General features: G+C 32.9%; 1 protein-coding gene across 1 annotated transcript in view; it reads right to left on the reverse strand.

Moving 5' to 3' along the window:
• Positions 1-15,691, reverse strand: part of Naaladl2 (N-acetylated alpha-linked acidic dipeptidase like 2) — a 675,105-nt gene that overhangs the window by 326,264 nt on the left and 333,150 nt on the right. Inside the window, exon 7 of the mRNA XM_071614921.1 lies at positions 1,503-1,595. Within this exon, the coding sequence (XP_071471022.1) occupies positions 1,503-1,595 (93 nt within the window). The remainder of the gene's footprint in view (positions 1-1,502; positions 1,596-15,691) is intronic.

Below are 15,691 nucleotides of genomic sequence, written 5' to 3' on the forward strand. Positions count from 1 at the left end.
ATTTGTTGAAATGGTTGAAATAAAGTAGCAACAATTTTCAAATTCATTTTTATCTTGTATTTAAAGATATCATCACCAGAGCTACAATATTGCTAATACAAGGAAATCAGAGAGAATACATACATTTTTATGAACTTTTTCAGAGTTGACTGGCAAGAAACTGGGAGAATATAAAACTTGATCTCAAAATTCTCTGGGTTAGCAATTAGTTTAATTTGATTAATGCTATGGAGAAGGATAATTCTCCACGGAAAACTCAGTAAATGTCCTTAACCACATTATTATAGTTTGGATATGAGTTGTCTCCCTCAAAATCTCCTGTTAAGTGGGAATGTTAAAACATGAAATGATTGGACTGTGTGAGCTCTACTCTAGTCTATACTAGTTTGAATGGACTGACCGGGTGGTACCTGTAGGCAGGTGGACTTTCCTGGAGGAAGTAGGTCACTGGAGGCATGCCCTGGAAGAGCTACTTTTCCCTACAGCCCCTTCTCCCAAGTGTGATCTGTCTCTGTGGCTGTCCTTGTATCTGTCTCTATCTCTCACTCTCTCTGCTTCCTGACCCTCGCATAAGCTGAAAGGGTTTCCTCCACTTAGCCTTTCCCCCATGATGTACTGCCTCACCTAGAACCCAAAACAATGTATGGAGCCAGCTGTCTATGAACTGAGAACTCTGAAATTGTGCTCCAAATAAACTTCCTCCTCTAAGTTGTTCTTGTGAGATACTTTGGTAACAGCAATGAAAAGACTAACTAAAACACCCATCAAGAGAAGTGGCCCAAGTTTAACAACACACTGTTGTACTCTATACTGTATAACAGGCTAATTAAGACAGTAATATGTGATTCAGCTTTATGATATATTTGATAGTGTTGATACTATTCTCTCTATATACATATCATTAATTTTACTTTTGTAAGTCTATGTAATGTCATCTGAAGCACCCATCAGCAGCCCATAACAAGACAGAAAATGATTTAAAATTTAGCCAGGTGGTAATTTACATAAATACCCTCAAAACCTAAAACTGTGTAAACACTAGGAAGAAATGTCAGCAGAGCAAGGATCAGGGGTGAACATCAATTAACAATGAAAGATTACATTTGAAGATAAAAGCTTTTATGTGTAAAAAAAAAGCATCATTAAAAACTAAAATGTTTTTAATGTTTTTTCTTGATAAAAATAAAAATTTAAATGTTGTTATATAGTGAGGAAAAGATAAAACAGAGAAGAAAACATTGGCTTTCGCGTCACATGTCAGTTTAACAAATCTAAACTCATTCTTGTTTCACTCCCCTCCCCTGGTACACACAAACTCCCTACTGAGGTTTACTTTAGAAGATATATAATAGGAAAGAGAATAAAGAGAGACTTCTTAGTTTGATAATGATTCGCAGTGTAATATAAGTTTAAGATATTTAACTATGTTATTAAATTACTATAGAATATTTCCTGTTAAATTTCATATCAATTTTTGATTTTAAATATTTAATTCTACTTACCTGGAGAGGCCATGCCCTTTAAATATCCAATAACATTAGTGACTGTCTTGAATTTTGTGACTGTCTGAATTTGCATGCTGACAATTCTTATTTCTGAAAAAGTTAAAAAAGATGTTTTTTGTCTATATTATTCTGATATTTTTCTTAAAAGATTAACATTTATTTATCTAAAACTATCAGGAAAAGAATTAGAAATACTTGAAATTTTCAGATAAGCAAAATTATACTTTTTTGCCAAATATTTATTGACTACCTTAGTGGAAAGTCTATTTTAAGTGCTTGTTATACAATGATGACTAAGATAACAATTGCTGGCCTGGTAGAACCTCAGAGCCATAAATAGGCAACTCTAACCTCACATTCAGGGTTATAAGGTGGTTCAACATGAAGGCACACAGGAGAAAAACTCACTCTGCCCAAAAAGAGAAAGAGAAAAAACAGATAAATAAATATATTTCCAGAGAAATAATGAATATTTCCCTATCTTAAACACACACACACACACACACACACACACACGGAAGGAAGCACTTTTAAAACTCAAAAGTATTATACAAATTAAAAGGATAAAGATACTTACAGCTATATATATTTTCATATATTGGGTTCTTTATTTCCACCTATGTTCATAGGTCCCTCATCTCTACTATAAATCCTAATTATGCACCTTGAGTTCTTCTATTTATACTTATTATTGAAAACTTTGTAAATAAGCTGAAGACATTAGTCAGTATGGACGAGGTCACAGGCCTGACATGGTCTTTGAAGGCCTTTGGTCCTGATGTGTTAATCTTATACGTGGTTGGTCCTGGGCAATCTGGATAGGGTGGGGTTCTGGTGAGGTGTAAGAACAGCCCAATGAGGTCGGGGGGCCAGGCAGAGGGTAGCAATTAGAAAAGAGTTCATGCTAAGCAGCCACCCTTTAATAGCAAGCCCTCTATTGTCACTTCTTACTGCTCAATGAAAATTATAATAAATATGTTGCTTCTTCCTTAAATGGTACAAATTAAATTTAAATTAATAGTTTAACTGGAAAACCAGTACCACTGAATCTGTTAAAATTATAACTGCAGAGTAAAGAGGTTCTGTGAGAAAGCCTGCCTGTCTCACCTGTGGGACAATGTGCTTTTAATTTAGATCATGTGCATTTTTGTTAGTTTGTTTTCCAATCAATAGAACTTGTTTTTCAGAGCAATTTCAGGTTTGCAGAAAATACAAACCATTCAAATAGCTCCCTCTCTCCTGTGCTTCATATAAGTAGCATTTTGCATTAGTGTGGAATATTTGTTAAGTTGAAGGTCCTGTATTATTTTTTTAAACTGAAGTCCATAATTTTTATTAGGGTTCATTCTTTGTGCTGTGCATCCTATGGGTTTTGACAAATGTATAATGACATATATCCACCACAGTTGCATCATACAGAATAGTTAACTGCTCTAAAAATCCCCTGTGTTCCACCTATTCATCTTTCGTTTCTCCTTGGCAACCACTCATCTTTTTACTTTCTCTATAGTTTTCCTTTTCCAGAAAGTCATATAGTTGGAAAATTATCATTTGTTTAATTTCCTATTCTAGATTTGTTCCAAATAATCCAGATAAGTGAACTTTCTTTTTCCTCCAAGCCCTTAGGATTTAGATATTACTGAAGAATATTTCCTGGTTTTCTAGCGCCCAGTATTAACTGTTCTTTCCTGATTCATCATTGAGTAAAACTCTCGATATATACAATATACTGCTTGGAATATTACCTTACATTGATAAAGGGCCTTACAATTTACATTATTCAGTTAAACACACACACACACACACAAATTCTCACTGAATATCAGTTATCCTTGAACCATGAATTATATGAGTCATTATATTTATTTACTGAATAAAACACATCGTGAAAGAATTGGGGCTTGAATCCAGGTCTTCATATAGTTAACATTTTTATATGAACAACAAAGTGTTCTTTAAGACTCCATTTTAACTTTTTTGTTTTGAAATATTTATCAGGCAGCCAAAAGAAAAAGAACTAAGACAATGTATGATAATGATCCACATCTAGATTTAACATGTTTATATTTTTCATTGATGCTCTTCTCTAATAGTCAAATTAATACAATTTTACTAATTTCATTTTTACCCTGAAGTTAAAATTAATAATTTTCAGATAAGTACTTTAATATATTGATAGGTAGGCAGAAATAAATAAATACAGGCAAAGATACAAACATATCCTACTACTTTTCAGGTTTTGGAATTTTACATAAATTATACCTTATTTTTCACTTAGTATTACATTTTTCCCAATTTTTCATGAAAGTAGATAGAGATCTATATTAATTATTTATTTTAATTGTAAGTGGATACAATAACTTTATTTTATTTATTTATTTTTATTTTTATGTGGTGCTGAGGATCAAACCCAGTACCTCATAATGTGAGATGAGTGCTCAACTATTGAGCCACAACCTTAGCCCCTCTGTATTATTTACTTTAGCTATTCAGTAATATTTGGATTTTGGATCAAGGCCAAATTATTTTCCAGGTCAATTACTGAGGATTAACAAAGTTGATTCCTCTTTTTTTTGGCATAATGGTATAGCAAAGAACATTTTTAAATGTTTTGATGCACATGTGTTATGCTAATACAAGTGGAATTCCTAGCTTTTAATATATGCATATTCATCATTCAATTTCTTTTCTCTATACTTGACTGTTTTCCGTTGTACTGTTTATCACTGATGGTTTATTTTAGAGGTTCTTTCTTAGGATATTATTTCCTTATTGATTATGTGTATTAAAATATCTATTATATTTACAAATTAATATAGTCAAATTTATCAATATTTTTACCAAGAATATGTTGATAGGATTGTTCGTCTTGGCTTATAAATCATGTTCTTATCCTGTGACAGGAAAATGTTCTTCAGGTGTTTTAAAACTTCTAAAGTGAGTTTTCAAATTTATGCCTTTCATGCAGCATGTCCTGAAGCAGGCATTCAATTTTGTCTCTGGCTATGAATAGGCAACTCTTCTCACATAATTTATTGAATAATTAATTTTATTCTCCTTGAAGCTGTTGTCATATATAATAAGTTTTAATTTATATATGAATCTATTTTTAGCCTTATTATTGCACTTCATTTAAACCTGTGACATCTTATTTAAATTATGTAGGTTTATTATATCTAAAATGGTCGATCTTCTATCATGAGCATCATTAGCATCAATATGATCATCATCCAATTGCATTATGATTCGATTTGGGAGATATTTATAAACTATTACTTTCATATGAACTTTAATATTAGCTTTTTGAATATCATGAAAAAAAACATTTCAAGATGTCATTGAGATTGCATGACATTAATAGATCCATCTGCAGAAATGATATTGAGCAGCATGTGAATAAGAGATGCATCTCAATTTATTTCAGTTTACTTCATTATATTTTTCTGCAAAACACGTTTTGCACAACTATTATCAAAATTAAATTTATTTTTATGGTTTCTCAGCTATTTAAAAAATATTTATAACTACTTACATTCCATATAAGAATGCTATTTAATTTTTTATTTTCATCTTCGAATGAGCTTTTTGTTAAACTTCTGTATGTTCTAACAGTTAACCTGTAGGGTTCTTATGAACATATTCAGTGAGGACAGCTCCTCACATGGATGGGATTTTTTTTTTCTTTTAAATCTGCATAGCTTTTGCTTCTTGCTCTTAATTGATTGTTTTGTCTAGAACTTTCAGTTCAGTGTGGAATGGAGGCCAAGATAGCAAAATTGCTTTGTCTTTGTCTTTTATTCTTTAAAATAATGTTCCTCAGATTTTATCTTGGGGGAAAAAACCAGTTTGCTATAATTTCCTGGGAATTTCCTTTTATCAAATGAAGATCACTTCTATTCTTACTTTTCTAAGAGGTTTTACCATAAATAGCTATTGAATCATCTATTGAGATAACTGTAAACTTTTTGCTTTGCAGCGTTTAAAAATGCGGATATTTACAGAATCAGTTCTACCTGGTCATATGTTTTCTGAATCTGATGATGAATGATTTTCGAATATTTGCATATGTGTGTGTGTGTGTGTATGTGTATGAGAGGGGGGGGGAGGGAGAGATCAGTTGATAATTTTACTTCTCATTTGTTCTAGCTTCCTTTGGATATCTGGCTTATACTATGTCAAATGTTTTAGGGATCTTTTCTTCCTTTCTCAGATTCTGTAAGGATTTGTGTAGCATGGGCACTACCTGTTTTTTAAAGGAGTCCAGACATAAATTTTTTTCCTGTACATTTCCTTAAATATGATGTCTATATCTATAGCTATTATTTCTATAATAAAATAGAAATAATAGCTATAGACATCACTTAGCTTTTTTTACATAGCTTCTTAATTAAATGTTTGTCTCATTGCTTTTCAATTTTTTTTTTTCCCAATCTTTTTACCAGCCAGCATTGTGTTCTTGGGATCAAAATGCCTGATGAGAACAACTGAGAGGAGGAAAGGTTTATCTGGACTCATTGTTTCAGAGGTTCAGTCCATGGTCAGCAACTCCATTGCTGTTGGTCCAAGATAAGGCAAAACATCCTGGCAGAAGGGCATGGTAAAGGAAAGCTGTTCAGCTCATGGGAGCCCAGGAGCAAAGAAAGAGAAGTTGAGGCACTACGAACAAAATATATAAACCCCCAAATTGTGCTCCCAATGACCTGCTTTCTTCAATCACACTCTATCTATAGTTTACCACCTAGTACAGCAGTCCTTCAAATTGTTAATCTACCAAATTGGTTAATCCACTGCTGAGGTTATGGCTCTTATAATTTAATCATTTCATTTGTGAACATTCCTCTATTTTCTCACAATGAGTTTTCTGGGACACCTCATATTCTATCTGTAGCAATATGTACCTAAAAGGCTACAGATTTTCTAAGTAGTTGTAGTACATTGATGTTTATATATATTATGGTTTTATAAATTCCTGATTTTATACATTTCTATTGTAATTCCTTTCAAATATATGTATGTGAGTTTAAAAAAAAATTTAAATAGCCACAAGACAGAGTGAGCTACTGTTTTGATATCTATATCTAATTTACTTTAGGTCTACATAGGAAATAAGGTCTGTATGCCTTTGATACTTTGGTATTAGGTGAGATTTGTTTTGTGATCATAAGGGTTATTGCAATTGATAGGAGAATATGCATTTTTATAAACACAGAGTCAACATAAAGCTGTGTATTACTTATTTAATGGGTGCAACTTTCTACATATATTTCCAGTGGATTAAACTTAAAATTTTTGTGGTTAATAACTTACTAATTGTTCTATATGTAATATATGTTTTCTCTGGTAATTATTGAGACATGTTGAAGTTTCCTATAAGCATATTGATCAATTAATACAATAACAAATAATCCTAAAAATAGTATAATATTTTATTTGTGGAATTTTAGACTAGTTTGTTACATCTATGCAAGTATTGCGATATTTTTATGATGAATCATTCTCCATATATCTTTTCTATCTTTATTTTTTTCCTAAAGTCCTCTCCCCCAACCCCATATTAATATAATTCATCCATCTTTCTTTTCGTTAATATTTCTCTTGTGAAGGTTTGCAGCAATGTATTTGCTTTTATCTGGCATTCCAGGGGCATTCATAACTTGGGTATGATATTTATGCTAATTGCTTGGCTTGGAGTTTCTGTAATACAATTGTAGTGAGAATTCTGAGACAGTTTTTGAGTTTTTAGGGTAGATATATGTGCATATAAACTTGTCCAGGACTCAGGCACAAGAAAGCTGTCATTTACTTGGGGGTAAATTCTTTCTGATCTTCCTATTCCCACCATGGTTCTGCCAGTTTCCATTTATAGTATCTTCATACAGAGGTTTAGTTGCAAATCTTGGCCCTCAATACTGTGAGCAAAACCTGAGAAAAACAACATAAAGAAGGAAAGAAGGATTTATTTTGGCTCATAGTTTGAGAGGTTTCAATCCATAGTTATTTGATCCCGTCACTGGGGGCTAATGGTGAGGCAGAACCTTATGGTGGGGAAGTGTGTCAGAGCAAATCTGCTCACTTCATGGATGTTGGGGGAGAGAAAAAGAGGGAGGGAGAGAGAGAAAGAAAGAAAGAAGGAAAGAAAATAAATAAACTCTTCAAAGGCCTGCCTCAGTTTGCTACCTCCTTTAACTAGGCCCCACCACCTTGGCCTCCTGATAGTGACACTGGCTGGGGACAAACCCTTTAACATGTGAGCCTTGGGAGACATTCAGCATTTAACCTGTAGCTCATGTCTTTGGCCCACTGGGTGCCATATCCTTGCCTAGGACCTCTCAACACTAGGAAGCACAGAAGCAACTCTTTCTCTCACTTCTCCAAGTTTTACTTCTGTCTTCAGTTTTGCTTCTGAATATTTGATTTTATTTAATTTTGTTTTTTTTTTCTTTGGCTGATTTTTAAAACATATTTAATAGTTTTCTTATACTTCCTTTATGTTTCTAGACGTTTATTTTAGTCTGCCTTCTTATACATCCCAGAGTTTAAGATTCCAGTATAAAAGAACCAGAGTAAGCTAAGAAAAGAAACATGACCTTTTGTTCTGAGGAGGATGCTCTATTTACATTGGATGCTTCCAACTGACAGAAAGATTTCTTTATGTATCACTGGGCAAAAACTATGTCCAAATAATAGCATATTCATATAGCAAAAAGGGGTCTTTCATTTATTTATATTTATGTATAAACATCTTAATAGATATTATTTCTATTATTCAACATACTATCCTGAAAATAAGTATGTAAAGAGTCTTTTTCCATTTACAGTATAAGTACCATAATCACACTTTAAATTTTAATAGTGAAATCTTGGATAAACTCATATTATAATCATTCAACTACTGGTGTTGGCATTACTAATTGGAACAATCCATTATTAAGACAATGTTGTTCTTTGTAGCAATAACAATAGCAATTCTGTCTTTTGAAATTTATCATAGGGTCTCTAATTTTAATTGAATATTTGTTCAATTCTGTGTACTTGAGTCTCTTTTTTGGCTACTTGACTCTAGAATGGTACTTCACATCTTCTAATATGGGGGCTTTGAATTGTTCGATTCTCATGGAGACTGAAATCTGCTCTAGACTTAAATTTTCAGTGAGGATCTGTAACTTGTCCTTAATGCCAACTATTTACTTAAAAAACTGAGTACAAACTGCTTCTGGATTCTATGCCACCATCACATATACTTTAAAGATAACAGTAATCTCCTGTGTCTCCAAAATATATACATTCACATCACATGTGCATGTATGTTATGAGTGTGAATACCTTGGAGAAAAGATGATTAATATTTATTTCCTATTTTTAATTAGTAAGATTGTCTAAATAGGAAAAAGTTTTGAAGAACATGAATCAGAAAAAAAAAACTGTTTTTGTATTCCTTATCATGGTAAAAATCAATTCATTTCCCACATCTCTCAGCCAAACACTTCCACAAATTACAAATTATAAAATTAGTCAACCAAGTAATCACCTGCAACACAGTGAACATATTTTCCATTTGTCCATCCAGTTCTATTTTGCACTCCTCACCCATCTCTGTTCCAGAAGAATGACCTCTTTGGACCATATCTATCTGAATCCATGAGTCTTTGGTTTCAGGTTGAGTTTGGCCAATGGAATGCAACAACAAGCTATCAGCAGGTGGGTACATGAAAAGATGGAGTATTAATTCTCCATTATCCTCCTTGTGTTGTTGTTTGCTGGCTAAAACTATATTACCTGATGGAAAGCCACAGCTCCTCTCTTAAAGTTCAAAGTCTGGCCAGTTCTTATAAACATTCTCTCTTCTCAGTCTTTCAGGTTTATAGATTATAGAAATTAATAGCCCTGATTTGAAGGTAATATCATTGATATCACTTTTCTGTTTCCCTTTTCCTATCCATACCTTGTGCATGACACAAATTAAATGCGCTTGAATTGAAAGTTTTTAGAATATCATTGACTTCTTGATGGCAACCTGGTTTCTATGTTAATCAATCTCTGTATAATCCCTGAGTTATTCATTTTTGGGACCAGGAAATAAATGGATGGAGAGGTCAAGATTTTCTTTACTACTAATATGGTGGGCTAGGATGTCAGACTAAGTTTCTTGCTGAAAATAACTTATGATGACAAATAAAATGCAAAAAATAAAATATTAACAGCATTTAAGAAATAGCATGACATTAAGAAATTCCTAGGTGGAAATTTAAGTTGTGATGGGAACCCAGACAAATAAAACAATGATGTTGCATTCAACCTGAGGAAATTTACCGATTTGGACAATGTTTTCATCTGAATTGCCTCATGAGATGTAAGGTCAGAAGACAGAGTTCTGGGCACATTGCAGAGAAGCAGTTCTAGAAATGACCCTTCCTCTATGAAGTAGGAATTCTAAAGGGCTGCACTCCTTTATTTCATCCCAAGAGATTGGGAAGAAAGTTACCTGACAGTGAACACATAAGGAGCAAGGGAATTCAAAAAGTAATTCTAGACTAAAATAACATAGCAGTATTTATAATATCTAAAAGAGTACAGAGAAAAATATAATGACCAAAATCTAAATCTAGAGAGAATCATAAAACAAAAGGATAGTATTTTTGATGCAAAGAGGAAACCTAAAGATGAAAAATGTCAGACTAAGTAGATAGGAATATCATTAAGTATAATGAATCGAATGCTCCAGGTAAAATATGATCAGACTATATTTAAAATGTAAATTATTTATTATTAATGAGACATACATAAAATAAAGATAAAGACATAGAAAGGTTGAAATCAAAAAAAGATTCAGCATAAAAGTACACATTAAAAAAACTAGTGTAGCTAAATAAATGTTATACCAAATGGAATTTAAAGTGTACATTACTAAATATTAAGAATATCACTTCACTTTATAAAGTGGCTTCTTTCTCAAGGAAGATGTGATATATTTGATTCCATGAACACCTACATGATGATTTCAAAATATATAAAGTAAAATTAACAAACTATTCTCACATTGAGAGATTTTAAGACTAATAAAATATAGAATACTTTAACAATCTGATTAAACTTAGTCTAAGGAATTGCGCGACAAAGCTAAGTAGAAGAGTGCTTGCTTCACATGCACAAGGCTCTGAGATTTATCACTGGCACCACAAAAAGAGAAGAAAAAAGTAAATAAACCTTAATCTAAATGTGCTTATCGGGGCCCTAAATCTAGCAACTACATATTACATGTTCTTTTTAAATACTCATGGAATCTTGATCCTGTCCATAAAGCAGACTTCAAAAAAAAAAATGAAATATAGGAATAAAGAGAAAATAATATATTCTAATAGAAATCCAGTTACTTATCCATTAGATCAGAAGAATATCATATCATAATGCTAAGAATCATGTAAATGCCAAGAGCCTTGCAGAAAGAGACAGGAGGGGCTGCCTCCAACTTAAGAGGAACCCTGAAGGGCTTTTTATGGAGGAGATGTCATTTGGACTAAAATTTAAGACTTTAAAAGACACTATGCCTTTACAACTTAAAGACATAAATATGTAAGAAATATTTGGATAATTCTGAATAGAATACTCAGTAACAACATTGAATACATGAAGGAGTAGCAGAATATAGAACCAGAAAGACAGTGAGAAATCTGTGGTAGATACTATGTTAGAAAATGACAGGTCCATTGGGGAAAATAGACCATCAAAATAGAAAAATAGGATTTGAACTAATGGACTTTATCACACATACAAATTCCAAAGTTTACTTTTCTGTAATTGGTGAGAATGACAGGTATTTGAAAAATAAAGGCATAAGAATGTAAGAAGTTATAAAAATTGCTGAGAAACCTAGAAAAATTGGCCAACATTGGCTAAAATGATTTTATTTGAAGAGGTGCACATTCCAAGTGGCCTTTAGGTCTTTAAGCAAACAAACAAAAAGAAGTGTATGTTCCAAGTTATCTTAGGGTCTTTATGCAAATAAACAAGTTATCTGGATTAAAGCTGAACTGAATCGTTTCTAAAATCAAACTGTTAAAAAACCAGAAACCTTTGCAGAGTTGAGAAGTTCTGGGTGAATGACAGCTCTGTCCCCCTCAGTCAGCCCAGCCTGCACTCCCCAGGAAACAGAGGACTGACTCTACTTTTCCTGGACTTTGGACAATAGGTTTCCCACCTATGCTCACTCTGTTGAAGATCCTTGATGAATAGTCCTTCAAAGCCAATTCTGAAGCTACTTTTTCTTTTGTCCAAGCTCGTCAGACTGTCAGACTGGCAGCTCAGGAATGCTGATCTTTAGTTCTAAGGATTACTCTATCAGCTTCCAGCTCAGGCTCCTAGGTTCACTGTGTAATTGCTTGCTTGAAAAGCCATAAAATTGGGTGTCACCATTGCAGAGTTTAGTAACTAAACAACTAGTTCACATTATCGCCACATATATCAGCCTTTCTAGAGTGATCTAGCACATTGATTTTTTTTTAGATAAGCAGAAGCTACCATATCTGTATGTATGCTATATAGAAGTTGTCTGCACAAATTAAGATTCCCCATTTTCTTCCAAGTATTTTCTTCTCTATTGATGGATGGAAGTTATTAAAGCCCACTGATATCACTTGGATACATGTTCTTTAAAGGCCCATGGATTTAATGCTTGGTAACCAGCATGTGCTGCTATTGGGGAGATGGTGGAATTTTTAGGAGGTGGGACCTAGTAGAAGAAAGTTATGACACTGAAGAGGTTATTGGTACCTTGTTTTTCCTCTTCTTCTCTCAGTTTCCTCTTCCACACACACTCTATCATGATGCACTGCCTCATCACATGCCTCAAAACAATGCAGTCAAATGACTGTAGACTGAAACCTCAAAACTATGAGTCAAAATAAACCTTTTCTCCTTTTAAATTGTTGCCTCGGGTATTTTTATTATAGTAAAGAAAGCTGACTACGCAACCAAAACTCTTCTAGAACAAATTTGCATTTTCCTACTTTTTTAAGTCTAGTAAATAAATAAATAAATAAATAAGTTTTTTCTTCTGTTTTGCTGTGCTCAACAAGGCTAACCACTTACTATATTGGAAATTAGATGAGAGCACATCATAATCAAATCTATACTACTCCCTGTCTACTGAGATATATTATAGATATACAATGATATATGGATTGATAGAAGGGTGGATAGATAGATAGATGGATAGATAGATAGATAATTATATAGAAACAAATACATAATCCCAAGACATTCTCTAACCAGAATAGCATAATTACTCCTGGATTTTATCACATGTACTTTAAACAGATTGATTAGTTTCATATGTAACAAAAATAATGCCAGGTACTAGCAAGTGTTCTAACATTTCTTGTTAATAACTCTTTTAAATGTTAAAATGTGTATATATATATACACACACACACATATACATATATACATTTCCATTTGAAGAGATATGCTCCAAATTTACTTCTGTAAAAACTTGCCATCACTGATAAATGGGCATTCTTTATGAAAATAATGAATTAATTAAATATATATAAATACTATTTTTAACTTGATTCATTTATATTTTCCTCCTTAAGTTATATTATCTGTTTGACATTTTTTCATCTCATTTTTCCTATTATATTCATGGATTTTAGCTACGAGCTCAGATTGATATTTCACATTTTCATGTTCTGATTGAGTTTCAAGAACAAAGATGGACAATATGTTAGATCTAATAAGTGTGAGCTACTAAAAGGAAGATAAGGGGAAAGAAAATGGAGTCAGCATCCAATTATCTAATCAATGAAAATATTTATATTTATTTAGGCAAAAATATTTTTCCTGATTCTTTTTCCATTTCTCCTAAAACTGTTTTGTTCTGTCAGGGCCTTCTATAGGAATGCCCACTGTCTTCTGTGCTGAGCATATTTCATGAATACAAACATTTAATTCTTTAAGTTTTACTGTCTGAATCAGTCTTCCATTGCAAATAACTGAAAAGAAAACATAAATGGACAGTTCAATGGATTTGGCTTCAGAGAAGTCTTTATTTAGGGATCAAATGCTGTGGACAAGAGTCTCTCTCTGCCCTATCCCCTGTCCCTCCCCACTCCTTCCTGTTGACTCCATTTTGGAGTAAAATGCACTCTCATGGTTCCAAGATATACCAAAGGTATATGCTTTCTTATTCACTTTTAGTATAAAATGAGTCATTGCTCAAAGTTCAAAAATCACATTTTGGTCTTGTTTTGCCAGATTGGATCATGGTTCGATTGTCACAATATCATTAATGTGATAAGCCAATGGGCTTGAGCCAGTTAGGATCTATTCCCAGAGTCTGGAGTTCTACCAAACCTACTCATAACATATCACTTAAAGTGTTAAGAAAAAGGTCAAAAATTCTACTACATTTTTGACTGCAGTTTATAGAATTCTGATTTGATATAGATAGTTAAATAAGTATGATAAATAGTTGATTTGCACATTTATTTTTAATGTACTATAGCTGAACCTGAGTAGTGAAGATTTTCTTACCCTAAAGTTCAGGGATATATGTAGAGAATTTAACAAATGAGAAGTTATACTAATTTATGTGTAATGTGTCAAAATGCATTTTACTGGCATTTATAACTGATTCAAACAAATACAAAAAAGATGTCCAACATTATTTTTTAATTCATAAACAATAAGCATAGTTCTTGTTGCTTAAAAGTCCATCACCTCAGTGTGTCTTATAGGCGATTATCAGAAAACTTAAACATTAATAATATTGGATATGTGATGAGTGTTATTGTCCAAAACATCAGGGTAAAGGAGGTCATTACACTATATTTAAGATTAGTTTATGTTTAATCTCTTACTCAGACTGCTTAATCAATATTTGAGAAATATAAGCAAAATTCTCTATTTTAAAAAATGAAGCTTCATTATAACATTAAATTTCTTTCTATGATTGAAATATATGTCTGGATTTTTCTAAAAAACAATAATAATTACTATATATCCATAAAAAAGGTTGATGTGGCCTAATTTCATAGAAATCAGGCCTATCTCATTACATCTTTAACACTGGATTTGTAAGCAGGTTTTAGCATATATCTCAACTTTGTTTATCAGCATCGTACATGTTGTTAATTTATTATAGATGTATACGGAAACAGTATCATTTTGTTTTGCTAAGACATTATTTGCAAATGAGAAGGAAATTAACATGTTTACTCAATAAGGAAAAGATTTCCTAATTCTCCTAACATTTTATAGCACACAAAATTAGTGGGGCATATATCATTGCCACAACATGCAACTAAATCATTCAGGGTCTCTCCAGGTGAATTTGGATTGGCACAAAATAATCACACAAAGATAAAGAAAATACCTTTTTCCCTGGGTCCAGTGACAGTTCTCGATCTTAGGGGTCCACTGGAAAGAGAGCCAGTCACCTGAAATCTTTATTTTTATAGCAGGGGACACAGAGGGAGGTTCAATAGAATGTTCTTTCCAAATAAGGCAAAGGGTCAGGTTTCAGGGGCTTGAGTCTAGCTTAGTGATGTCAGTAGATTGATTAACATCTTCACAAGTCACACCCATCTCAGGTGCTGTGTGGGAACACAGGCAGAGAGGGAGAAAAGTACACACGTGTGTTGCATGGCCCAAAGAGCACTCAACATCAGGCCAGTCCTCCCATATGCTCAGATGTTCATAGTTCACATACACAGCCCATGCCTGGCCCACAACATATCATAATTTTATTTTCACTACAACGTGGAATGACAGAGGGTTTGCTACCTTCTGTAAATGAAAGAAGTACTTCTAGTTGGGAGGTGAGATAGGGCCAGTTACAGTACTAATGCAGGAATTGAATACAGTGACTGGAATGCATTGGGAGTTCAAATCTGTAATGACTTAACTAATGAAGTCAGAGCCTAAATCTAGTTCTTTACAAGTTCAGATCTTTTTTTATGACCTAACTATTATTGTGTTGTTGTTCACAGATTTTAACAAAGCATGTGATCAGTTTCTGCAGCTCTCAATAGATGACAGACAAAAAAGTCAAAACAAAACATAAACCTTCCTAGAGAACTCCTTTGAGGGCATAGGCTTATTATTGTTGTCATTATTATTATTATTGTCTACTTTGCTCAATTAATAAGGAGTTGAGGAGGTTCTTGGTCTATAGAATGTTGAAAAGT

Source organism: Marmota flaviventris, chromosome 8 (assembly GCF_047511675.1).
Source record: "Marmota flaviventris isolate mMarFla1 chromosome 8, mMarFla1.hap1, whole genome shotgun sequence".
Classification (NCBI taxonomy): Eukaryota; Metazoa; Chordata; class Mammalia; order Rodentia; family Sciuridae; genus Marmota; species Marmota flaviventris.